The sequence below is a fragment of the Trematomus bernacchii genome, unplaced genomic scaffold, assembly GCF_902827165.1.
Source record: "Trematomus bernacchii unplaced genomic scaffold, fTreBer1.1, whole genome shotgun sequence".
NCBI lineage: Eukaryota > Metazoa > Chordata > Actinopteri > Perciformes > Nototheniidae > Trematomus > Trematomus bernacchii.
The window spans coordinates 2,260,315-2,287,381 of NW_022987950.1; the positions used below are offsets into that span (position 1 = coordinate 2,260,315).

The 27,067-nt window shown below is 41.5% G+C and overlaps 1 protein-coding gene and 1 pseudogene across 1 annotated transcript; both read right to left on the minus strand.

Annotated features, from left to right (window-relative positions):
• Positions 1–338: 338 nt before the first annotated feature.
• slitrk2 (SLIT and NTRK-like family, member 2) lies at positions 339–4,569 on the minus strand. The gene has a single exon (XM_034115708.1). It carries the CDS (start codon positions 3,845–3,847, stop codon positions 1,190–1,192), a length of 2,658 nt encoding a protein of 885 aa, XP_033971599.1. The 5' UTR covers positions 3,848–4,569; the 3' UTR covers positions 339–1,189.
• A 2,619-nt stretch (positions 4,570–7,188) lies between these two features.
• Positions 7,189–16,804, minus strand: LOC117470836 (annotated as a pseudogene).
• Positions 16,805–27,067: the final 10,263 nt, after the last annotated feature.

A 27,067-nucleotide genomic window follows, 5' to 3' on the forward strand; every position in this document is an offset into this window, starting at 1 on the left:
ACACCATCAAACTGATGGAGTGGATATTTCACAGAGAGGAGAGGGAATTTGGAGAAAAGGCTTGAAAAGCTGTGTCAGAGTAGAAAGATGGAAGCAGTGGCAATCAGTCAACTCAGAAGGAGCAAAAAACATCCACCTCGTCAATCATTGGAGGAGCTGCAGGCACGCTCCACTTTCATTTTCTCCGGTCTCCCCACACACACACACACACACACACACACACACACACACACACACACACACACACACACACACACGCACATTAATGCAGTCCACAGCAAACCACAGCATCAAAGTAATCAAGCACAGTGTGAACAAAATGTACCTCAGGCTCAGGATGTTGACAAAGTGCTTCAGTGAAAGTTTAATGGCGCAACATCGCCGCGCTGTATTGCTCCCCTATAGCATACAATATTCTCTATAAGTTGTACATCCAAAGACACTTCATATTCAAAGCAAAATAAACATGATTCTCCTCATCAAGAACTCATTTCACACCCAGTCTCATTTTTTTCTTTTTAAACAGACAAATAAGTCTTCTATTTTACATAAAGATTTGATTCTTTAAAATACAGCACTTTCAAAAAAAGGAACATTTGCATTTCGCAGAGAGCTTTGTTGATAAAATATTTGAGTGCAAAGGCACTTTCTGGAGTAAGTAGAGTAAGATTTGCCGCTTGTTGGATTTTGAAAAGTTTTCTTTTTATGGTTTTAACACTCACCATTTATCTGTGTCTGCTGAGTATGTACAGGAATGTCAATCTGTAGCATGTCCTCTTCTACAAAGAATAATCATTTCACACGTTTTTTTTTCGTTTGTCACAGGGAAAATAGAATACAGTTTCATGAAAAGCACAAAGCCGTATTTGTACACAGTCCTGCCCATTGTTTACCTGCCGTCGTCAAAGTCTTTTTAGAATTTTCCAAAAAAAGAGGAAATAATTTATATCTTTCCAGAGAAAATATAGAACTGCATAATAATATACTCCTTTTATACATCTCGAAAAACAAGAAAGAGAAGGAAAGGAAGAGAGAAAAAAATATCGTCAAAGGATTGGCTCCCAGTCAATCATGTAGGATTGAACACAGATAGATAAGATAGATATATAGAGAGGGCGATTATTACAGTAACTGCGTGATTATTATGAATGCTGCACAGAACCTGGAGGGGGGGGGCATAGTCGCTATATTACAGTTGGCTCATCGCAGTCTGTTTCTCCAGAACCTCCAGGTAGTCCGGTTCTGTTTTTAGCTTCCCGGGGAGCAGCAGCGGGTGCTCATTGTTTTTGGAAAGGTGTTCCGCCCCGTAGTATTTCCTGGGGGTCCCGTACAGAACCGTTTTGTTCAACCTGTCCTGGTTGGTGATATGCCGCCGGGCTGTTGCAACCTCGTAGGGGGGCACGATGCAAGGTCTCTTAGGTAAAGTGCAAAAGTTGTAATGGAACGGTGGGGGTCCTCCAGCCGCGGGAAGATCTTTGTGGGGCCTTTCCCCTAAATTCTGATACAACATTTCAGGAGGTTCCGGGGAGGTCAAACCGCACGTAGTTGGAGGTTTATCCATAAAATCTATTGTGCTGATGGTGTAGGCCCCTGGACTTCGGGTGAGAGCGTCCTTCTTGGCGTCCAGGGGCCCAAAGCTGAGCTCCTTCAGGTTGCGGTAGTACGCCACCTGTTCGCCATCCTTCTGCAGGTAAATAGGGTTTTGGCACATGGAGCCCACAGGTGGGGGGATGTAGTTATAAACGTGGCTTTCCGAGGCTTTGTCTTGGGTGGGTTCAGGAGTGTAGGAGCCGTATTGGACTTGAAAAGAGTTCAGGTCGATGTTGTTGCTGCCTGTGGGGACATGTTCCACTCCTTTGCGTCGCTTCAGAACAAAAACAAAGAGGCCTGCTCCAAAGCAGACCGACAGGATGAAGACCACGAGAAGCCCCAGAATCAGGACTGAGAGCGGCACCTCGGGGTGTAACTCGGGGGTCTGGAGTCGAGATTCGGTTGGGCTGACTGAGATAAAAGCAGAAGGGGTGGGGGCCTCAGTAGCAGGGCTTATCAATGTGGGGGCTTTTGTAGGGGGTGCATTTTGTGGCGTGGGGGTCTCGCTGGGCTCGGGGCAGATTGCCTCGTTGCGTAGTGACCGCAGCAGGCGACCCGCGTGCTTGGAGGGCGAATCACACGTGATCTCGTTCACCACCACGCTGGTGCTGGACAGCTCCATCCAGTTCTTGAGCGCCACGATGTCACAGGTGCAGTCCCAGGGGTTCTCCTGCAGGTCGATCTGGATGAACGCTGACAGCTGGTCCAGAACCCCTCGGACTGCCAGGTAGGAGAAGTGGTTATTCCTCAAGTTGAGTCTGGTTAGCATGGTGCCACCGAACACATTGTCAGGGAGCGACCTCAGCAGGTTGTTGTTCAGAAAGAGCAGCTGGAGGTTATGCAAAGCGTTAAATGTTTGTGGTAAAATGTCTTTGATGATGTTGTATTCCAAATACAGATACTGCAGCGACTGCAGGCCAAAGAAAAGAGACTGAGAAAGAGATTCAATGTAATTCCCGTTCAGGTAGAGCCGTCTGAGGTTTGTTAGGTTCTCAAAGGCTCCTTCCTGAATCACTGCTATCCTGTTATTTCCTAAATGAAGCAGCTCCAGCGAGCTGTACTCAGCCAGATCAGTTCTGTAAATCACTTGTAGGTAGTTACCAGTCAGGTGGAATTTCTTTGGGTAGGAGGGCTTGGGGTTCAGCTCGCTGATGTTATGCAACTTTCGCTCTTGGCAATTGATGTTCAATCCACTGTCAGGGTTCTGTGACGTGCACACGCACACGCTGGGACATAACATGGGCACGGGGGAGCGTGTCTGGTAAACCATTATAGGCCCAAAAACATGTTTGTCCTTTGAGATGCGAGGGGTGGGCCTGTAGCGCATTTTGGGTGGACGGGAAGCTTTGGGTGCACGGGTGGGGGTGATCATGCCGGGGAGGTAGGTCGGGGGCAGGGCCCCTTGAAAGTGAGAGTCAGAGGGGGGGTGCACACGCTCCCCAGCATTCCTGCGTGGGCACAGATCCTGCTTTATAAGCTGCGTGATGTCTTTACCGTGCAGCCTGAACGGCGTCTCACACACGATGTCCCCCACAAACACAGTAATAGTGTCCAGCCAGGATTTGAGGGCAATCAGATCGCAGGTGCAATTCCATGGGTTCTCCTCCAGCTGGATCTCCATGATGCCCCCTATGTGCTCCAGAACCCCGGCAAACGGCAGATTCTTGAGCCGGTTGCCCCGTAAATCCAAGTGTGTGAGGAGCACAAAGCGGAAGATGTTGGGAGGCAGAGACAACAGCAGGTTGTCATTCAGGATCAGCACTTTGAGCTTATTCAGCCTACTGAACGCACCCGGCTCTATGGCGCTGATATAATTATAGTCTGCCTGTAAATACTCCAAACTCTCCAGCCCTGCGAAGCTGTCCTCTTTGATCACCTCCAGGTTGTTGTTGTTCAAGTGGAGCCGCTTGAGGAAGCGCAGCCCGTTAAAAGCGCCCGTTCGGATCTCCTGCAAGCCGTTATTCCCCAGATGCAGTGAGGTGACATTGCCATAATTGACAAACTCATTGGCGCCGAGCCGTGACAGGAAGTTTCCGTTTAGAAAAAGCTGGGAGATTTTATTTGGGGGCGCCTGGAACAGAGTGACCGTGGTAAATCCTTTATTCTCACAGTTGATGTTCAGGATGTTCTCGCGCTCCTCGCAGCTGCAGCGGGTCTTGCAGATCTCTTTGGAGGAGGATGTTTTGCGGCTCTCCGTCTCGGCTGGTGTCAGGCTGGTGACCGTGAGGACGCTCAGCATGAGGACGCCGCTCAGCATTTTTACAGCCAAAAATGGTCGCTGAAATATAGATCCAGCATTTAACTTGCAGCATGAGCCGTGGATGGGGGAAAAAAGCAAGGGGTGAGTTCTCAGAGCAGGGAGATAGGGAAAAAGGAGGTAGAGGCGCTCACACACACAAACACTCACTCACACACAGGCACAGCCGTTACTGGGTGTTAAAACGGGGCCGTAAAATCTCTCCATTGACCTTCACTTTGGTTAAAAATCCCAAATCCTTTCCCATAAAAATAAAATAAAATCAATCCAGGAAAAGAAAAAGAGCCAAACCATGAGAAATGAACTGGATCCTATGTGGTGGATGGACTTGGCACATTGTCAGATGCATAAGGGAGAAAAAGCCGCTTACTGCAACCCCTTTTTCCTTCCAGAGAGCGCCGATTTACTCTTCACACAGATCACCAGCAGCTGCAGCCAGATATTCACAGAGAGGCTGCCCAACGCTGCTCCTCTTTCCCTCCACACAGAAAAAGCACTTCATTTTAGTCCAGGCAAAAAAAGAATTCACTTTTGTTTTAAAGATCCAGAAATAATGCGCAAAGACGCACCATGACGCGCGGCCGGCTCTCCTTTAGCGCCTGGTCCGGAGAGGAGACGGAGAAAAGTGAACTCTCGGGCAGGAGAGGAGAGAGCGGCGAGAGAGACACTGAGAGGGGGGAGAGATATTCCCGGAGCTGAGGCATGCCGACGGTCCTCCTCCTCCGCTCCGCACACTGAGAGAGGCACTGAGCGTCTGCTGCTCCTGCCTCACCGCGCTCCTGTGTGTGTGTGTGTGTGTGTGTGTGTGTGTGTGTGTGTGTGTGTGTGTGTGTGTGTGTGTGTGTGTGTGTGTGTGTGTGTGTGTGTGTGTGTGTGTGTGTGGGAGAGAGAGAGAGAGAAAAAGCGAGAGGGAGGGAGGAGAGGGGCCGTTACGTCACCAACACAGTCAACAGACAGACACACACACGCACACACACGCACACACACACACACACACACACGCGCACACACACACACACACACACACACACACAGACACACACACGCGCGCACACACACACACACACACACACACACACACACACACACACACACACACACACAGATTAAGTAGCTATCAAAATTATGAATCTTAACAATTCCTCATTGATTTGAAATCCAATTTTCTAATTTTATTTTAAATGAAATTAGACATAATTCAGTAAAAAAAGATCTAAACTTCGCTTGTTTTAACTGTAATTTTGATTATTTTTAAAAGAGGTTTATTATTATGGTTGTCTTCATTTTATTGCGTTTCCCTTTATATCTTTTAAGAATAACAATTGAAATGCACCTATAAACTGGACGCAGACACATTATGTAAATCATATTTCATTACTATATTTTTTTCTTTTTACCATTTAAAGTGCATTTCTAAGTTTCCATAAACATAAATACCATGACTGTAAAGCGGGGTGCCGATAAACAGGAAGTACTTTGCATAAAAGCCTTTGGATAAGCATTCAGCAGCAGATTATAAACAGATATGATCGATTTGATATCAGGAGGATATGCAGCAGACACAGATCTGACTGCTGCTCCATCAGGAGTCTGTTCTCTTGTCTTTACCCATGATGCCACTAGGAGGCAGGAAAGGCCTCTATAGTCTGTCTCATTATCCTTCTGTTTCCTGTCTTCTTTATCTTTCACTCAGTCACACAGATGTGATTATTATGGGATTAGTTTTGTTTCATAAAGATAAAGCAACACTTTCTCAGAATCAAGCAAAACTAAGAGTTTAAGAGAAAAAAAAACGGAGTCAAGCAAAATAAAATAAATTAAAACAAATAAAACTATAAGTTGCAAACAAATCATTTGTGTAATCAACTATAAGTATTTTTTCTTTGTTTTAACATATGTTTTTGCATTTCTCTTTGCTTCTTTCTCAATGATCAGACTTTTGCTCTCGCTGCAGCTTTCTCGTTTGCGCTCCCTCATTTTTTGTTTTCGATTCTGACACAAACATCCCAGGTGGGCGGGACTTTCAGGGGTGCGTCCCCATTGGCTACTCAGTTTTTGAGTGACAGCCCACTACACCACAGATCATACAGTACAACTCATGCAGCAAACTCCGGAGTCCACTCGGCCACGTTAGTGTTGGTGCCTCCTGGGGAGTTTTCATGAACATATCGGACTTATCTTATGGATTGCTGTGCATTATACTTGTGTTGTGTAGTTTATACTTTATTCCAACTTTAAATATTTTAATACCTGAACACACTGCTGCTGTTAAATAATTTCCGAATTTGGGATTGATAAAGTATCTGTCTGTCTATTTATTTATTTTATAGATAACACATCTATGTATTTTCAAGCTAAAGATACACTATATACACTGTATACTGTTATTTTTTCAAAGACATGTTACATTTCAAAAGCATATATGGCTATGTTTAGGACAAACAATTAAAGACTGCTTTAATTTAACAAATTCTACAATATAAAGTGGCAGATTTGTTATCATTGTAACATGTAACAGTAATTATAAAGGCACACTAACGCAGTATATCACTATTTGTGTCCTGAGTAAACCAAAAGTCCACATTCAGAGGTTTCAATATACTTTGTAAGTCAAACCAAATACATGTATTGAATCTAAACATGTTCTGTGTGGAAATGGAGGATTCCAAAGAGTTTACCCTTTAATCGTCGCACACAATCACAAAGCACTGAATGCAAAGTAATATTTAGCCTCTGCAAGTAACCTTTCCTAGTTCAAGCAGTGGGCAGCTGTTATACTGCGCCCGCGGGTTAGTGAGGGGGACTGGTGCTTTTTTCTTGGGCCAGATTAGCCTTTATTGGAGAGTGACAGTGTTAAGAGGTGAAGATGGAGAGGATGACATGGGTAAGGCAGGGTTTGAACTTGCATCTGCCAGGGACTGAGCCCCAGTACCTGGGCCACCAGCTCTAACCACTGCAGCCCATCAGGTGCCTTGCTAAAGGGCAACCTGACCATGTCCAAGAGGCAAATTGACCCCTTTCAAATGACCAGTTAACACCCCATACTTAGTCTGTTCTGCAAGTCCCTATAGACTGAGCTAATATCAGCACAAGAGTATTGGTTTGGTTTCAATTCACAACTTTAACCCCTCGCTTCAAACTGCGACCCTGATCCAGGATAAATATGTTCTCCTCTGAACATTTCTGGGGTGAGCTGTATGGGAACAGTTGTGTAGCAGACGGGCTGCCTGGAATGAACTATGAGCTGCAGCTTTGGTGCATAACGGCCAAAGCAATTCCTTTATTGAACTCAAAGCAACCCCATGTCATGCCTGATTTGTGAGGGAGAGCCTTGACTCCTTCTATGAGAGCAGGCTGTAGGAAGGGGGGGGGGGCTTACTGCTGCCTGACCAAGGCCTGACAACAGGCATGAGGAACACAGAGGTGATGAAGATGTTTGTCGTGTCAGAATCTGACAACACTGGTAACTCCCTGAGGTTAAAAAAATACTAACTTGGCAACATTACATGTATCTTATCCAAAGCAACTAGTATATACTTCTATAACGTAGACATGCCTAAGGGAGCAATTTTGGGTTTTAGAATCTTGCCAAAGGACACTTTGTCCTTTTTACTGTGGGGATCAACCACTGAGCCAGAAGTGAGAATTCCGTTTTCTTTTTGTGTGTTTACACAAATGTGTTTTGTGACATTGGGCTATATAAATGAACTCTGATTGGATGATGTGTACACTTTCTGCTGTCCTGATATCAATAGGGACCTCCTTCCACCATTTTGGTTTTTAGTTGAGGGGTTTGGTCTGACTTACAGTGAGGGACCAGCAAGCCGATTGGCTAATGCAGAGTGAAGTGCACATGCTAGAATGTTTGGTTAAACCAAGTCCTGGCTGTAGGAAGGACTTTATCCAATCACAGAACGGTAGAGCATTGCCAGAGTCATGAAGCAGCTCCTGAAGGAAGTGGAGTTTTATTGTTTAACGGTTTAAATAACTGCATTGTAACAAATGTGTGAGTTCATTCCCTCCTCTAAATATATCATCGTAATTACAGCACCGATGATAAAGAATGACGCACGAGTGATGACAGTGACATTCAGCTTTCTGTTTGTTTACTTCTTTATTGAGACTGATGGCCGCCGCAGATCTCAGGATGATGGATGGGGGGGGAGTGTTACGGTGGGACCAGGTGGGGATACGCTGTCAGAGTGCCGCAACACAACACATTTGTCAAGTCAATCACAAGCCACTGAGGACCACAGCACCTGAAGCACGAGACAGATGGAGTAGAGGAAACAGGATACCAGCATTGTAGAGTTTATATGCATCTTTATTTCATGCATATATATGGATAACCACAAGTACTGTTAAAGCTTTGTTACACTGCTAGGAGTAATACTGGAAGGCATTGATGGGCAAGGAAATATCTTCTACAATTGTTAAACAGATGCACTTACATTAGTTCCGGTAACATGGATAAAATCTCACCCATCAACATACACTTTATGGAACAAATACATTCTGAAATAACCGTGGATTCATGTCATAAACTCGTGTTTTGGACCTTTTGGGGTTTTGGTTGATTCTAAACAAACGAGGTCTTGGTTTTCAGAATATGGAACTTTTATCACCATATTCGGACAATAATGAAAGAATGAATGACAGGCTGTCACACTGCAGGGTCCGAGACAGTGGGTTTCTGTTCATAAATAATGACAAAGTATTGGATTTCAGAATGTTAAAGATGTTAAGATGATAACTAGGGCGTTGGAGCAACTTAACGGCAGAGGCATTACACCCATGGATGTATAATAAGAACTGGATACAGCGTCAGAGGATGGCCCTCGTTCATTTCTATGAGAGCTGCTCATTGGCTCATGAAGACAAAATGGACTGAGATTCTCGTCACAAATTACCCATCCTGGCTCATAAAGCATGCGCAGTTGAGTTGTCCCTTAAGCCCCGCCCCCGATCTCCCGCTCTTGGCTCAGAAGAATGAATGGAGAGAGAAAATAAATCTGGATTCGGCTTTTAGCGCATTTTACAACTTTAACACTAGAACCGCCAGGGGTCGCTGTATACTGTACCTAAAACCGCCAACGGGTCAAATGTACCCGCTATTAGAATGCATTGATTTTCAAGGTACAATGTTCTTCTATTTATCATACAAGAACAGTGAGTTTTGATCGCACAGGGATGAAACGTATACCAATATAATCTGTGGACTCTCAGCTTTCATATGATATAGTTTGTGCAGATAGCATGAAGTATAAATTATCGCTTATTCGCTTATTGCTGATTTAACAGGTTAATAGCCTTCTACTCGTAAAAAAACAACAACATGACAATAATATAATATAATAATGTATTTTTTATATAATTGAACAGCAGATAACACAGAACATATAAAAATAACGCAAAACATCAGAGAAGAAGACAAATAACCAATTACAACACATCGATCAACGCTTCACAAACACACAATTTGTGCAAAGATTCAGCACCTTGGCTGTGCATTTGCCACACACAGCATCCCCACACCCATTCTCCTGCACTCTTCTGCACCGGTGAAGGGCACGTCCGCAAGTGGTGGCGCTTTTGATGCCATCCACTCAGCGCGCAGCTCCTGTGCCAGCTGAAGCATGAAGTCCCTTCTTGGTATGTTCTGGCTCATGCAGCTCCGGTACAGCACCCAGGCATTGATGGCAGCGAGGTCCAGCACATTGTAGAACACAGCAACGGGCCATCTACGCGTGCCACCTGAGAGAAACAGAGGATTTAGTAAAAACGATTGACCAATGCAGTGTTTTAGGCCTACATAATAATAATAATAATAATAATAATAATAATAATAATGGAATAGAATCTAAGGTGTTCTTCCTGCTTGTTTGTTTAGGACGTGCGTGCATCCAAACAATTACGCATACAAAACTTTAAAAGTCAAAATAAAAATGTTTATCGAAAATAAACGCTTCTTATTCAAAGTACATTTTTTACCTAACGAAAATATGCACAATTATCAATATTGCTAAACAATGTGGTCGAAAATTCTATACTCTTGAAGGGACAGCAAAATACACAGGTCTGTCAGAGGATACTAGCAATCAGACAGCATTACCCTTAAATCAGTACTGAACAATTACAACATATGAACACCCAACATATTAAACGTATTGTAAATAATAATGATAATAATAATAATAATAACAATTAAAGCTGCAAGCAGCGTTGAGCGGGTCTTCGACGCTCCACAGGCTGTTGTCCGCACGTCGAGGTGTGTGTGTAGGTGTCTCGAGGACTCGGCCGCTGGCAAACGTGGGAAGTTTCAGGCCGATTGGACAATGTATTTAGGAGTTACAGCAGTATCATAAACATTGTGTTTGATGGCGAGTGATCTGTCGCCATGGCAACGGAATTTTATGACACCCCATAATACGCCTAGATGTGTTGAAGGCTGCATCGTTATCAAACCTGTGAAGTTCTGGGCCGTTTGGAGCATCTTAACTGGAGTTATGAGAAAACCGTGTTTCACGGCGACCATTTTGTTACCATGGCAACGGCATTTGACGAAATCTCAAAACTGACACATATATGTCTTAAGGGCTGTACTGTTAGCACACATGTACAGTTTGAACACTTTTTTTATCATTTACACAGGAGTTATAGCAATATCGTGCTTAACGGCGAGGGATACATTGCCATGGCAACAGCTTTTGAGGAAAACTCACTTTTGTCATATTGAGGTGTTGAGGGCCGGACCATTAACTGTCATCTGAAGTCTGGTGCAGTTTGGACCATTTTCCATCGAGTTATGACAACACTGTGTTTCATGGCGAGGGATCTGTCACCATGGCAACGGCATATGATGACATCCCATAATTGGCGTAGAGCTGTTCAGGGCTAGGGTTAAGGACAAAGGAGCCTCATTCACTTTACATTGGGGTTGTTTGCGTGGTGCAGACACGTAAATGTAGCAAAGTTTGTGACTCCACCACGCACTGCGGTGTTAAGGAGTCGTGGTGGAGTCACGCATTCTGGTGAGACCAGAGGCCTGTACTACGAAGCCGGATTTTCGCTTAGCCGGCTGACTTCAGGGAAATCTCTGGCTTTCCGGTCCTACGACGCTGGTTCTCTTTTTAGCAGGCTAGATTTCCATGGTAACTTATGCTGAGCGGCAAACCTGCTCCGGAGCAGGTTAGGTTGCAGGCTAAGAGATCAACTCAGTGAAAGCACCGCCTGCTGACCAATCAGAGCTCCGTGTGCGGAGTTTAAATCGATCAATTCATATTACAGGATAGAGGAAATACAGAAAAACTGCCGTTGCAGGAAAGACGGCCGGCCAAAATCAACTGACTGTGTGAACGTGAAAATTAATAGAATATCCCCTCCCATCTTCAGAGCAATCTGACTATTATAACATTTGCGTTAAGAAAGCTTACTTAAATATCTGCCACGACATAAGTAACCGGATCAGAGTAACATTAAGTACAGTCCGCGGCACTGTGAGTGCAGATGTCGATGTGTCCCATTATCATTCATATCATATCACATCATAATGTATCATATATTTCCTTATTTGAGTCAGCTTCTTGAGCCGTATCTGGCCGTGCAACACTCACAGTGTCACATACTGTATGCAGAAGTATTATTTTAAGCAACACATTAAGTTGACGAAACACTCGAGTCAAATTCTCCTAATTAAAGTCAGATCCACTCGTGTCTTGGACGGGGCAGTGATTTCATAAACCTGTTAATGTACGCATTCAAACACTTTTTCTTTTACCAGCTCTAATCACCTTGCAGGTGCAGCTATGTGGCTTTTATCCTGGATAAAGTGTTTAAGTCATGGATGTTTAAAGTTCAACTTCTTCATATTTGACTAATATTAAAGTTCACTTTTCATTCAGGAAGTATGACGCTGCGCTGTCAGTACGCTTGTCCGTGTTTGAGATTGGTCGAATGCTCCAAATACCACCCCTTTCATGTGAACGCGCACCTAACTAGATAGGACACGGCTGGCTTGAGCGATCCACTTGATAACCAGCGTCGTAGTACAGTTTAGCCAGAGCGCGTATGTTTTGGATTGGGCCAACCGGCTAACTCAAACATATGGTTAGGTTGAACCAGCTTCGTAGTACAGGCCTCAGGTTGGTCTTGCCACATGGCCTTCCCTTGCATAATCTCAAATATTTTGTATTTGTATTTAAGCTACCAACGTGTAACAGAACCATGTCATGTTTGTTGTTCTCTGACACAAAACATCATGTTGAATCAGTCAAAAACAAGATCATTGCCATTGGAATGATGACTTCTGGTTTGGAACACAAAGTTCTGTAAGTAAGTTTCACTTCTTTCGGCTGCTAAACCTTAACTTGTTTTTCACTTATCATCTTGTGTAATCTTTATCTTGTGTTATTTCAAGCTTTTAATTCAGATTGACATGTATGGTATGGGTGTTAGTGTCCCAACAATTCTGTATCTTGTGTAAGTGTATCTGATTATTGCAACACAGCAGCTGCAAGAGAACTATCGATTTTTAGCCGTGTAATTTCATGGATTGTTTATTTTGTTATAACAAAGGTCAAATGTTTCTCAGCAGAAAGTTAACCATCCAGTTCAGCAGTTGATATGGGAGCACCAAAAACTGAAGTTCAGGAAAGAGCCAACGCAAAATACTTCTCCGCTCATGTCTTCTGCTTTAATTCCCCACAGCTTCCAATAAATAGTTTAAAAAGTTGTTTAGAATGAGTATGATGCTTTAAACCAAAGTGTTAATGACTGAAAACCCTGGTTAACATTCAGTCATGTGATTTTTTTTTAAAACAAACAGTTATCAGAATCAGAATCAGAATATAATTATCATACCAGTATATGCACTTGGCTACCAAAACATGAATAGAGTGTGGTTAAAGTATGTGTGTGATGTCATGTCAATAACAACAGAGTGAAAGGGGTCAGGGTTGGGACAAATGTAATTTCCCCTTGTGGATTTATAAAGTATTTCTTAAATCTTTAGTCTTAATCCTAAACAATTGAAAACTCTTTGCTAAGGAAAGGTAGGGAAAGCTTGTGTTCAAATATTCAAAAAGGTCAAGGAGAAAAATGAGCCATCACAATACTGCAGATAGCTGCATGTCCAAAGAAAGTTGCCATTGAACAAAAAGTAAATAAATAATTAAATTACGATGGTTTGTGTAGTTATAGTACTCAGATCCTTGACTTACTGTGATTAAAAGTATCAAACATCAATGCAAAGATACTTTTTTTAATGAGTAATATGAGCAATTATTTCCTGTGTTCAAAATCCTACTTAAGTAAAAGTACAGGAGTCTTCATAAAGTATCATATGCTGTCTTTTACCTTGGTGGTACTACAGAATATGTGTTGTGTTTCTACTTGAATCTCTTTTTATATCCAAATCTTCTATGTACATAAATGTTTTTTTCTGTCTTTGTGAAGAAGTTTGGTCCAAAACCTGTTTGTTTTTGTGTGCTGTATGCAAACATAAAAAGGGGAAACTAACATCACCCTTTTCAAAGTTAGATCTAAACATCAGAGCTAGAGATGCTATGAGATACAAGACCACAGAGATGTGATTAGCTATGATATTGTGATACAATCATGGCGTATCTGCCCCTGAGGTGTGAAAGCATTTAAAGACAATGGTGACCTGATACAGTATCTACTACAGCTGTCGAATGTGTTTGAATGGACTTCTAAGAACTCAGTTTGATTATTTTTCATTATTAACTTCTAGATGATGACCACAGTGTTATCCAGTCTTGTTTATAGTGCTTTATTGAACAGGGAATGGGGGCCAAGATTGTATCAAGAGACTTTAAGCCCCCTCACTGTCCCTGTTGATCCAAAGACTGCAGGGCCCATTATCTAACAAACATGATAAGCTCCACTGTGCAAGTCACCACAGTAGCTGATTGGTTGGGATATTTCATTTCATTTTTATTTGTCCCGCTCATGGTACGCATAGCCAAATGTACAATAATTGCCAACAAAACATGTCTCTACACACCATTGAGCGAAAAGGAGCAGGGAGAAGAATAAAATCTTATATAACCTTCCCCTTTCTAAAAAAAAACAAAAAAATAAATACAAATAGATGGTCTGCCCTTCATAATAAAAAAAAATGTTCACAGCCACACATAAGAGTACACCCTCATCTGAGTCCTACTGGAGAAGAAGGTGGAAAGCGGCGCCTAATAATAATAACAATTAAAGCTGCAAGCAGCGTTGAGCGGGTCTTCGACGCTCCGCAGGCTGTTGTCCGCACGTCGAGGTGTGTGTCTAGGTGTCTCGAGGACTCGGACGTTGACAAACGTGGAAAGTTTCAGGCCGATCGGACAACGTACATGGGATTTACAGCAGTATCATAAACATTGTGTTTGATGGCGAGTGATCTGTCGCCATGGCAACGGCATTTGATGACACCCCATAATATGCCTAGATGTGTTGAGGGCTGCATCGTTATCAAACCTGTGAAGTTCTGGGCCGTTTGGACCATGTTAACTGGAGTTATGAGAAAACCGTGTTTCACAGCGACCATTTTGTTACCATGGCAACGGCATTTGACGAAATCTCAAAACTGACACATATATGTCTTTAGGGCTGTACCGTTAGCACACATGTAAAGTTTGAACACTTTTTTACCATTTACACAGGAGTTATGGCAATATCATGCTTAACGGCGAGGTATGCGTTGCCATGGCAACAGCTTTAGAGGAAAACTCATTATTGTCATATTGAGGTGTTGAGGGCCGGACTAGTAGCCATCATCTGAAGTCTGGTGCAGTTTGGATCATTTTCCATTGACTTAAGACAACATTGTGTTTTATGGCGAGGGTTCTGTCGCCATGGCAACGGCATATGATGACATCCCATAATTGGCGTAGAGCTGTTGAGGCATGGACCGGTGATATAAAAGTGAAGATTGGGGGACGATGGGACCGTGTCCATTGGAGTTACAGCGACACCGTGTTTTATGGCGAGGGATGCGTTGCCATGGTAACGCCATATTAAGTAACATCACATTTGACGTAGAGCTGTTCAGGGCCGCAGTGTTAACCATCACGTGAAGTTTGGTGGCGTTCTGAGTATGTCAGTTGGCGTTATGACATCATCGTGTTCCATGGCGAGGGATCGCCTAGCATCGAATGAACGCGAACTTTGGCGCCAAATCACGGCTACGCCGTGCGAAAGAAAAAAACTTCCGTGATAACTTTGAATTGCCCATGTCTCGAGACGCTACCCGACGAATTTCGAGTCGTACGGATAAAGTCCCTGGGAGAAGATAGATTTCGTGCGGAGGACGAAAAACACGATAAATCGCGTTTTTCCGACTCCAAATTCAAAATGGCCGGCTTCCTGTACGTTATTTTACACCCCTCCAAGAGGCTTTTTGGTTTGTCTCCGCACCCTAGATATGCGTAGCGAGTTTCGTTCGTTTACGTGAAAGTTAAAGTGGGGGGAGTTTACGTTAAAAACGGAAGTGGGCGTGGCCTACGCAATTTTTGACGCAAAGTTCCGGAACCAATTACACATCTGAAGTTGCACCACTTCTGACGCGCGTGCAACATTTGGTGAGTTTTCACATATGTTGCGGGGGTCAAAGGTTTATCGGTCGCTGCGCGACCGATTTCAATAGGGTCTTCGCCGACCTAGGTCTCAGACCCTAATAATACCTTTCACCGAATATTGGCGAGCCATTTGGTCGAGCACGTCAACCCCCACTTTTGAGTGGTTATAGTATTCCACCGTCTCTGGCTTTTTTTCCCTTTCTGTGGAGATGGCCACATGCTGGTGTTGCGTGCTCAGTATGGTGACGTTTCTCCTAGCCTTACACTGATACACAGAGAGCACCACTTTATCGCTTTTCAGCACCTTGGTGCAGAGGGTGGGAGCTCCCGCTTGTTGCGCTTGATGGTTCCCACGAGGCTGGTGTTTTTGGAGAGAAGCGCTTTGGCGAGAGGAAGGGAGATAAAGAAATTGTCTGTTGTTATATTTCTTCCCTTACCAACAAAGGGCTCCACCAGCCTCAGCACCACATTCTCTCCTAGCCGTTGTGTTGCTGGCCTGCTGGCATCTTTTCCCAGGTAAGGGCAGCATGTATTTACTGTCAACGTCAGCTGCCCCACTGCTCGGACCAGAAACTCTCCATCTCTATGTTCTTCCCACAATATGCACCTCTCACATAGAGAAGCGCAATAAAGGCCTTCAGCTCCATAATAGAGACATCCCAGGTGGCTCTGTCTCCATTATCTCTCCGCGCTTCAGCAATGGTGCAATCACGGATTTCCTCCAACATTACATTATCACACAGACACATACAGGCTGTGAGTTTGTCAGTAATGTTGTGACGTGCGTGTTGTGTGGGGCCAGCAGACTCCGTGAGGATGTTCTGTATCTGCCGTCTCCCTGTGCCTCCGCAAGGCTCCATGACCGTCCACACTGTGCCATCTTTCCCGATCTCTTGGGCTGGTGACAGCTCAGTGGCACACACTAAATAGGAGAGGAAAACACTACTTTAGACTAAAGTATATTTCATAAATGTTTATTTGATAATATTACAGCCTCGAAAGGAAATGAAAAGATCATTTGTAAAAAGAAAAGGCATTATCTATATGCCTTGATAGGCTATCTTATACGATTTGTAGAAAAGTAGGCTATAGTCTTATTTTGTAGTATTAGTCATTCTCCCATGAAGAGCAGGTAAACATATACACGTTGCTATCTGCAGTGTTGAGTGTGTTATCATATCAGAGTCCTATATGCGGCCGAGTGTTTTTAGCGGTAAGATGGTGTGTGTATGTGTGGCTTCACTGTGTGTCAGAGCGTGTTTGACAGATAGGAACACTGAAGTGAGTGAGGAATAGCCTATGTTGTACAAGCTATCAACCCTATGTATTTGTATCGTACCTTCTGCATGGGCTGGTACATCAGTAAGCGCATCTTCAAGCGGAGGGTCAGGATGGGACGGCCTCACTTTCCGCGGAGGCTCAGGATCGCTGTCAGATGACCCATCAGAGGCAGAACAAACCCAAGACACATCACTCAGTCCTGACACCTCCCCACCATCAGACTCTTCTTCGCTCAGACGGTTTAGCATCGCTAATGCCTCCTGTACATTCATGAGACTCTTTCGTTTGTCCATTTCTGAAATATGACCGGCGCTCTATCTATAACTATCTATCTATCTATAACTATCTATCTATCTATCTATCTATCTATCTATAACTATCTATCTATCTATCTATCTATCTATCTATCTATCTATAACTATCTATCTATCTATCTATAACTATCTATAACTATCGATAACTATCTATCGATCTATCTATCTATCTATCTATCTCTCTCTCTCTAAACTTGATTTGATATCTATCTATCTATAACTATCTATCGATCTATCTATAACTATCTATCTATCTATCTATCTCTCTCTCTCAATCTATCTCTCTATCTATAAGGAACCGCAGTAGACAAAAGGCGTTGCTATAGCAACACGCCATGTTTATGTTTACGCACAAAATCAATAGCGCGACAATCGCTGCATTTTCTATGAGGTAAATATTACCTGCTGCCGCTAATGGATATAAATGGCCATTTTTTGTGCAATTTTTTCAATCTGACTACATATTGACAATTTTTAACAACACATAACACACTTTCAGGAAAAGTCACGGACTGGGAGACTTGAATATTTTATTGAAAAAAAGTTACATACAATCAAAAAACAGCTGCAGGTAAAATGTACCCGTTGGCGGTTCTAGTGTTAAGGACCTAATGATTTAAATAAGGGCTATAGAAGTGTTCATACAGGGTAGTTTATTATAGTTTTAAAGGTCCCCTATTATATTGTTTTTCATCAATATATTATAGGTCTCAGATATATACAAAACATGTCTCTGAAGTGTTAAGCTCGAAATACCAAACAGATCATGCATTGTAGCATCCCATAATCCCCTCTGTTTCAGCCCTGTTTCAAAAGTGCTGATTCTCTGTCCGTTACTTTAGATGAAAATAAGGAGCCACTCCCCACGCCCCTCTGAGAGATATTTGGTTAAAAAGAACTCAATGGTGCTCTAGGTGGAGATTCAGGTGATAAGGTGGGGGGGGGGGGTTACCTTGATTGGTTATTGGCTAATGGTTACACAAGCCAAAACATTTTTATGACACCAAGTGGCCAAAATCTGATAAGCTCATTTTCAGACAGGTTTTTTTTATAAATGGATCATGCAAAAAGTGAGAGAATCTTTTTTCCTGAAACTTTCAGAATCTCTTTCCACAGAGGAGACACATGTTTATGTATAAAATAAAGGAAAAAGTGGATTTTGCATAATAGGGGACCTTTAAAAAAATGATCCGCTGATTTACAGACGTCTCTTTCCAAATGTTAGTCAATGGGAAAAAGTCTCTCTGGGCCGGGTGACGTCACGGACTGATACGGAAATTGTAGTACCGCAGTACGAATATTTTCCTCAGAGTCCGGAGCACTTCCTGAGGGCTTGGTTACAACAGGCGGTGTTTTGTGTGTGTTAACGTGAAAATACACACACCCCACACTTTCACCAAATTTCTTACGCCCAACTTCTCCTCATGCAAGTTAAAAAACATACTTGTCTACAATGCTACTAGCTTAAAATTAGTTAGCCTAATCGATACTGTGGATGGATCTCCGTCATCAGTTGTCTGTCGATCATTATGCAGGAACAGCCTGCTAACAAGATTTCTTAAAGACAAACAAAGATTTCAGAATCATAGCTAATCCAGTGATGGTCCTAAGGGAGGGGGCAAGGGGTATTATGCCCACAAAATAGTAAGCCTTGAGCCCCCTCTCAAAGTAACGTACACTAAATACTTCTAAAAAGAAATATTTCCAACAGTGTTTGTAACTTAAAATGTGTTCCGGGGTTGATGGGATGGATTTTGATTGGGCAGGTCATACATTCATTTAAAAGTGGAGTCCTGCTGTTACTGTACTAATACAGTGAGATATCCAAATGTCCCCCACACCTTCTGAATCATACCAGTGACTCTACATTCACACACAAAAGCCTACTTTATTTATTTGTTTGTTTGTTTTTGTTTTATTCTCTCTTGTCTATGTGGATAAAGGCGAAGGAAATTAAAACAATAAAAACTTTGGAACTTTTTTTTGCATAAGTAGTTTAATAAGAGGTAATAAGAGTTTAATAAAAGTACTTACAGACCCTTGAAATGTATGCAAATTAGATAATGCCTCATTTGCATATTTTCACAATTCAGAAAACTTTATTTACAAAAAAGTGTTTTATTGTAAGGAATGGCTTCCCCCCCTTTTTTATCTGAATTGTCTTCCCTAAAAACATTGAAATGTCAAAGGAAAGAGCTTTCATTCCTACAGAAGCTTTGTGAGTAATGGATCTGCTCACAGGAAGGATAACCGACGCAAATCTGTCACGTCAAATTCAACTTTGGGGAAAATGTATTCTTACTGTTCTTTACCGAGAGAATACAGTGCTGACAACGTTGACCTTTGTGGAAACGGGGAGCCTCAAAGAGAGGAAGCTGTTCAGCCTCATGATTTATGAGAGCACAGAGCTGAGGGCACACATTTTGGTTTCATCACGTCGGGCAATACATATTTCCCATTTGAGCCTATTATGAGCGAATTAATCGGTTATTAATTGTTACAGTGCGAATGCAAAAGACAGAACCTTAAGATTAGGATGAAGGCAGAAAGACATGGCAACCATTTCTAACATATAAAAACACTCAAACGGTGTCCTCATCATAACTGAACAAAAAAGAAAAAAAAGCTCTGACTAACATGTACGTCACTCTTTTTACATGACTATAAGTGCATTTAGTTTAAAATACGATTTATTTTGCTTTTGTATGTTTTATTTATATTTTATATATTCATTATTGTTTGTTATTCATTATTTTGTCTCCAATAATGTATTATCAGGGTTTCGTCGTAACAGGGGCGCTGCGCCCTCATACCAAAATGAAGATTTTCCCCGTAAAATGCCAGAAAACAGTATTTCTATTCGTCAACAATGTTATAAAAAATCGTGTCAAATAGACTGTCACGCCACATAGACAGCTTTGTTTTTACAGAGCTCCGACGTTGCGTTGTTGTTTACGCCCGCGGCGCCATTTTGTATACGGCCGCCATATTCTCATAAGAATTGAAATATCTCATATACAAGATCAGCGCCACAGTATTGCCCTCATACTATATTTTTCTAGAAACAAAACCTGGTATTATTATCGTTACATTTCTTTAAAAACTGTATAGGATATCTTTTACACTTAATTTTGTTGTTTATTTTATTCTTTGTTTTTGGCTAATCTTTTTTAGGGGGGGGGTGTAAAAAATGTACAACATATTTTGCAATGAAGGCTTACAAAGCTGTTGTGTTGTTGATGAAAAAGGGAAATCAATTTTTTTTTAAAGCCAGAAGGCACCTTCATACATTTTCCATTTCAGTTTATACAACCCACATTTCAATAAAAAAAAAGTGACAGCAAATGCTTTGTGGATGTATTTACAACAATTGAGTAGAGGATACTACATTTAAATAGTAGGTTGATTCTTATTGATAGTTAATCAGGGGTGTAAGGAGTGTGTGTGAGAGACAGGAAGTGTCCATCACCGCCGACTGCTGTGCCTTCAGGTCCGGCTGCTGCACACAGAAACAAAGAATCAAACATAAAGAGCAGGGCAGCAGCAGATGAAAGGCCTCAGTAATCGTAGTGAGAAATCTCCTCAACCAGCCCTCATTCTCAGCTACGGCCCTACAAAGACCCTCAGGCGGGATGTCAGCCTCCGGTGGGTCCTTGTCCTCCCGATGAGTTGCAACATTCTGTGAAAGTGCAGATTTCTCATCCAGAAGCAGTGGTAGTTCAACCCTGGAAAGTGCAAGAATGCTATTGAATACAGGTGTGTGGATATGGGAATTTATGAAGAATAAGTTCATGAATAAACTCCAGATGATACTTTTTTGTGTTTTATAGGGAAACAGAGGGGGGTTGGGGTCAAACTGTGGTAAAGAAGTGGATAAGATGCTAATTGGGGGTGTAAACAAAGATACTTATCAAAAAGAGAGATTGAATGATTGCTGGTTTGTGAGTTTAGATGCAATGTGGGGGCTATGTGTGACTTTCACAGAGTATAAGATTTCATTCATGTCTTTAAATGGTTTTCGAAAGAGCAAAGATAATTGACATGTGTTGTTTACTTATCGAGATGTCAAAAACATTAGAAACTCAAAAATATTAACTATATAAAATAACATTCACTTAAAAATATATGGGTGTATACAAAAAAAAGTAAGAACTACCATATGTCAACTCAACTATTCACAAAAGTAAAGAAAAACCAAAAAATAAAATATAAATAATGATGAGATAATTGTGTTTTTAACTACACACCTTTTCAGCCTGATGAAGAGTTACAGTTTGCCATCAAATCATCCAATCACAAAATCAGAGTAAGTCATCCTGATTGGCTGTTTTGTCTCTAGTCCGATTGCAAGTGCAGTTTTCGATCACATGGAAAGATTGGAAGCATGTTAGCTAGGCTAGCTACAGCAGCAGAACAGCAGGTTGAGTTGCAAGCAAATGAAGTACTAAACTCTGATTGCCTATGAATGTGGAATCTCTATAAAACTGTTTATAGTTTTGGTATTTGAAATGTTCTGGTTTACATGTGTTGGTATTGTCCCTGTACTAGCATTTACCAATCAATTAACTGTCGGTTGAAACCAGTCCGATTTGAGAGCAAAAGAGGCAGATCCGGTGGAAGAAATGTAATCTCGAAACCCATGTGCTATCAACTAAAGACTATTTGGCCTAAAATGCGCTTCAATGTAACGTGTAAACTGGCTGTTCGTGGAACCGTCCGGTTGTAGACATTGTCTCTGAACTGGCATCTCGGGTTGCTTGGGTGGCCAGAACAGGAAGTGTTGGCCCGGATATCTGCTGGTTAGCCCAGAACAACAGACATATCAACCCAGCCTCACGGCATTTCGTGTAATAGTCACAAAATGAATTTAATCTATTGATTCGTGTTCACCAACATGATGTTCGCATTTTTTTCGTGTCACACAGAACGATTTTAAAAGCAATGTATTTCTATTGATAGTATGTTTCGTGCCTGCACCACGTCTTTTTGTCCGGTCGGGTCTTGGAAGACCAGAAGCTGTGTGGTTCATAAAAACATTTTCTTACTCAACATCTTACCCTAAGCCTAACCCTATCCCTTTTACTTTAAATTGTATAATGTCTGAGTTTTTTTGCAATCCGCGAGGAAAAGAAATGGCTCAGAGCCTCAGAATACTGACATCTGTATTTGTTGTCATCTTTTTTTCCTTCTAATTTGTTATTTGGTGCAGGCACGAAACATACTACCAATAGAAATACATTGCTCCTAAAATCGTTCTGTGTCAGAATACTGAAATCTGTATTTTTTTTTATCTGTTTTTCCTTCTAATTTGTTATTATTTACATTGCTTTTAAAATCATTCTGTGTGACACGAAATCGTGTTGGTGAACACGAATCAATAGATTAATTTCGTGACTATAACACGAAATGCTGTGAGACTGTGTTGGACATATTATCCCGTGCCCCCAAACACCTACCTCGGCCGCACCAATAAGCAGATGAGTTCACAGATTGATGGATTTCAGAACAAGAAATAAAGAAATGTTTACAAGAGTTACCAAAAGTATGTAAAGTATTCACCTACAATGAGTTGTCATACTCTTTTCAAATGGACTGAATCCTTCCTGATCATAGCGTTATGGGATTTTCATTTTCTTTGTTGTCAGATCAATGATTTGTGAAGGCAGTAAGAATGATTGGGTTTAGTTTCTTTCCAGTTCAAGTTAACTCATTGATGCAATATTAGCATCTGTGAAAAATGCTAACGCATGCATACCTACCCATTAGTAAGATTGGACTCTGACTAAACTCATGCTTGACAACAACATAAAGATTCAATCATTCAAGGCTTTATTGTCATGTGCACAGTAGCTACAGTGTAGTTATGGCAATGAAAATGTTAAGTCCAAGGCTCCTCCAACAATGCAACATAAATATATATAATACTTAAACAATACAAATAGTGCAAGAAGAACAGAACATAAATAAAACAAAATAGTGGACGAGAAAGCTGCAAGTGACCAATGTGCTGGGAAATGTGTAAGAAGTAATATATACATGGCAAATAGAATAAGATGAGCTTAAAACTGAATGTAAAATTAAATACCGTACAAGAATAAGATATTGCTTATTGTAATAATATATATGGGAAATCACCCACTTTGAGATATTGGGTCTATTGGAGCCTTTCTCAGGGGCAACTTTTGCAGAATTCATTAAACCCTAAACTCTCAAACCAGCTTTGTACTCATGGGAGTGTATTCTGTTTATTATAAGGAATTTCACCTTTAGAGGGCTTTACAATTTAAAATAATTAGTTCCACTCACCTGCTGCTCGGCCTATTGATGAATCCAGCCCAAGTGTTAGTATGCGTTTGAGTTTCTGCTGGCTCCCACATGACAAGAGAACTAATATGTTGTAATGAGACTGAGCACTGGGGCGCCAGAATTAACTTTAATTGTGTTCCCGGGCTGAGTTTCATTTGGATCCCAGGCTGAAAAGTGTTTAAGAGCTCAGAGAAACTGCAACCTGATAGAAAGCTGATATATCAAAAAGCTTCCTCCTGACTTTAATAACACCCTACTTACCATCAGACATGTCAAGCTTGCTCTCAAATTGCACTTTGGGTAATATTACGCTGAGTTTTGTTATGTCACAACATATTTAAGATGAACCTTATCTTGACATACACACAAGTTTACAAAGACTTCTTCCCCAATCTACATTCTTTCATTAGCTCGGTGTGACAGAGCAAACAGAGTGTGTGATTTGAAATCAGATGAGCGGAGAACAAAAAATATGCCCAAGTAAGCAGAGTGTGTTGACACAGATATAAAGCAGAAATGTCAGAATCAGAAGAGGAAGTAATAAGAGAAACACAGACAGCCATATTAACGGAAAGGTGATGATGGGACGAGTTTTACAGGTGATAAACAGAACACAAATTATAAGAGAGGGTTTAAATAACAACAAAACATTTACATGTTTTAACTCATTAGCCACACAGTATGCAGTGAACTCGGAAAGCATTCATACCCCTTCCCCTTTTCCACATTTTAATGTCACAGCCTTATTCCAAAATGGATTAATTAATTTTGTTCTACCTTATAATGAAAAAGGGAAAAAAGTTGTATAGAATATTTGAAGAGTTTGGTTCCAAAACGCTATAAATCCATTTTGATTAATTTGAGTAAAAATGTGTTTTCTTTACCAAGAAAAGTGGCAAGTGAAAACCACTATTTTCTGTTTCAAACTTTCACATAATTTATTTTCACATTTATAATAACATTAAAAATTAAAATCCAGATTTTGATTTTCAAAGATTTATTTTAAAAACTGATTATTTTTTCCCCAAAATGCAATAAATCCATGACATCCATTTTATCAATATAAAGGTTATTTTTCATATTGAAACAGTGCAAAAATACATAACAGTAAGTAGGGATGGGTACCGAGCCCCGGTATTAAACGGGCCCCGGGGCTAAATTATTTAAGGCCGTGGTACCGTTAAGCTCCGACTTTATCGGTCTTTTTATTGGTACTGGAGACATGTAAAAAATATATGTCATGTGTATTATTGCTACACAAACATTATATCACAGTCTTAGTGTCGCCAACTCCGTTATCTAATATGCAAAAAGACTACAAAATGCGTCTATGATTATTTTTAGTATTTTCGATCTTTCCAATCGAGAGATCTCTCTCCCCCGTCTGTGTGCGAGGGGGCGGGGCAGTTTACACACACACGCAGTTGCTACATGCAGCAACACACACACACACACACACACACACACACACACACACACACACACACACACACACACACACACACACACACACACACACACACACACACACACACACACACACACACACACACACACACACACACACACACACACACACACACACACACACACACACACACACACACACACACACACACACACACGGAGGTGATGGCGGAGAGAACGGGCTCCCAGGTGTGGTTAAACTTTACCCGTCTCGATGTGGACAATGCTCGTTGCCAAAAGTGCAATAAGAGTTTAGCATGTAAGGGCGGTAACACGAGCAATTTGTCTAAACATTTAGCAAAAGTGCACCACATTCACACGGAGAAATACATGGTTTGTATAGTACAAAATAAATTATATATATTTGTAAGTAGATGACGAAAGCCGGTGCACTGTGATTGGTTGAGCTGTGTGGAATGGTGCGCTGTGATTGGTTGAGCGGATGTATCGCATTCTGTAGAGAAGGGAGACTGGCGTTTGTCGCTGTTTGGAAAGAAAGTGAGAAAACAGGACAGAATAACATGGCGGATATCGTGTTTTGCGTAAAATTGAATATTGACTTTTCAATACCGACGAAATATAATACTGATTTCGGCGGGAACTCATTTTTTTCAAAAGTGGCGTTTATCGCGTTTTGGAACCAAACTCTTCATTTGCCAATTTATTAAAAAATATATATCACATGTACATATGTATTCACACCCTTTGCTATGACACTCAAAATGTAGCTCCGGTGCATCCCGTCTCCACTGATCATCTTTGAGATGTTTCTACAAGTTGATTGGACTCAACCTGTGGTAAATAAAATTGATTGGATATGATTTGAAAAGGCACACACATGTCTATATCAGGTCCCACAGTTGACAGTGCATGTCAGAGTACCAACCAAGCCATGAAGTCAAAGGAATTCTCTGTAGACCTCTGAGACTGGATTTGTTACGTTACAGCCTTAATCCTTTCTGGTAGCCGTCAACTGACCCTAATGAATTTGCTGACCAAGGAAGAGACTTCGAGGGCAATTCTAAAGGTCTGGAGCATAAACCTTATTACACATTGATGTAGTCTTTGTGACAAGACCTGTACGTTTCTGGATGGCTTGATGGCCTCGTCGTTTTGGCACTGCCTTATCGAACTTAACTCCCAGTTAATCTCGATGCGGATCATTGGTTGAGCACAATTGCCGAAATGCATTATTTACCTGTCAAAGCTAGCTAACAGGCTACAGTAATTGTCACACTAGTCCAGACTGTTAGCAAGTCCTTTTTGTTCGACTCACCAATGCAATTGTTACCAAATGGAAGCAAATCCCTCTAGAGTTTGTAATAGTGACATGTTAATGCTCATTGATTTGGAATGTTCGGTTTATTTTTTTGACATGTTTGATTGTGCTCTATGGCTCCCTAGAAAAGTATAGTAATGATATGGAACCTTCAATACTGGTACAGAGAAAGGGATGAAACTCATGATGTTCTCAGTATTCTTTTGAGTGATTAATTTCCCTGCTTTATTTAGCTGTCTCTGAAATGTCAATAGAAACAAGATTAATTGAGAAATGTATTTCCAAAACCAAGGCTAAGGAGAGGAAATGTATTTCAGTTTTATTGAAGTTTCAGTCAATAAGATACTTTTTGCCTCCAAGGCATTACCACATGCAAGAACTCCACGATTCTTTGAAAAATACCAAGATAAAGAAACACACTTGAGAGGCCACAGTACGCATACAATGGACAGGGGACTTTATTAGGGAGTTAATAGGAATATTTTCAGATGGTGTCTGTTATATTAAACTAATGCTATCTCTGTATGTACACAGGAAGCCCTAATCCCCACACCGAGCAAACTGGAAATCTAATCCTTCAGAGTCATTGTAGATGTGTGGCTGCGCCTGCCAGCTTTTCACTGTTAATTTACCAATCTGTCTGAACAAGTGTCCATATCAGCCCCCCCCCCCTAACCAAGCACAAGGTCAAATGTGTGATTTTCTACTCATGTCACGTCAACTTGAAGCGGTGCAACATGTGGGGATAAGTCATTATTGGTGGAAGGTGAAGCATGGCTGGTAATAAATCACTGTTATTCTTGTCTGGTTTCATATGTTATCTTGGAAGGGAAGGATGCAAGATACACAAGGGCCTATAAAGTAGATACAATGTGAACACCTACTCAAATGAAACGCTTTCAGGCAAGATAACTATTTTAAGGGATTTAAGTTGTGAGATGGCATCTGCAGGAGCACATTTACCTTTGGAATCTGCACTAATGGATTT

Coding starts and splice junctions, on each gene's coding strand:
- slitrk2 (XM_034115708.1), bottom strand. CDS start 3,847: ATGCTGAGCGGCGTCCTCATGCTGAGCGTCCTCACGGTCACCAGCCTG.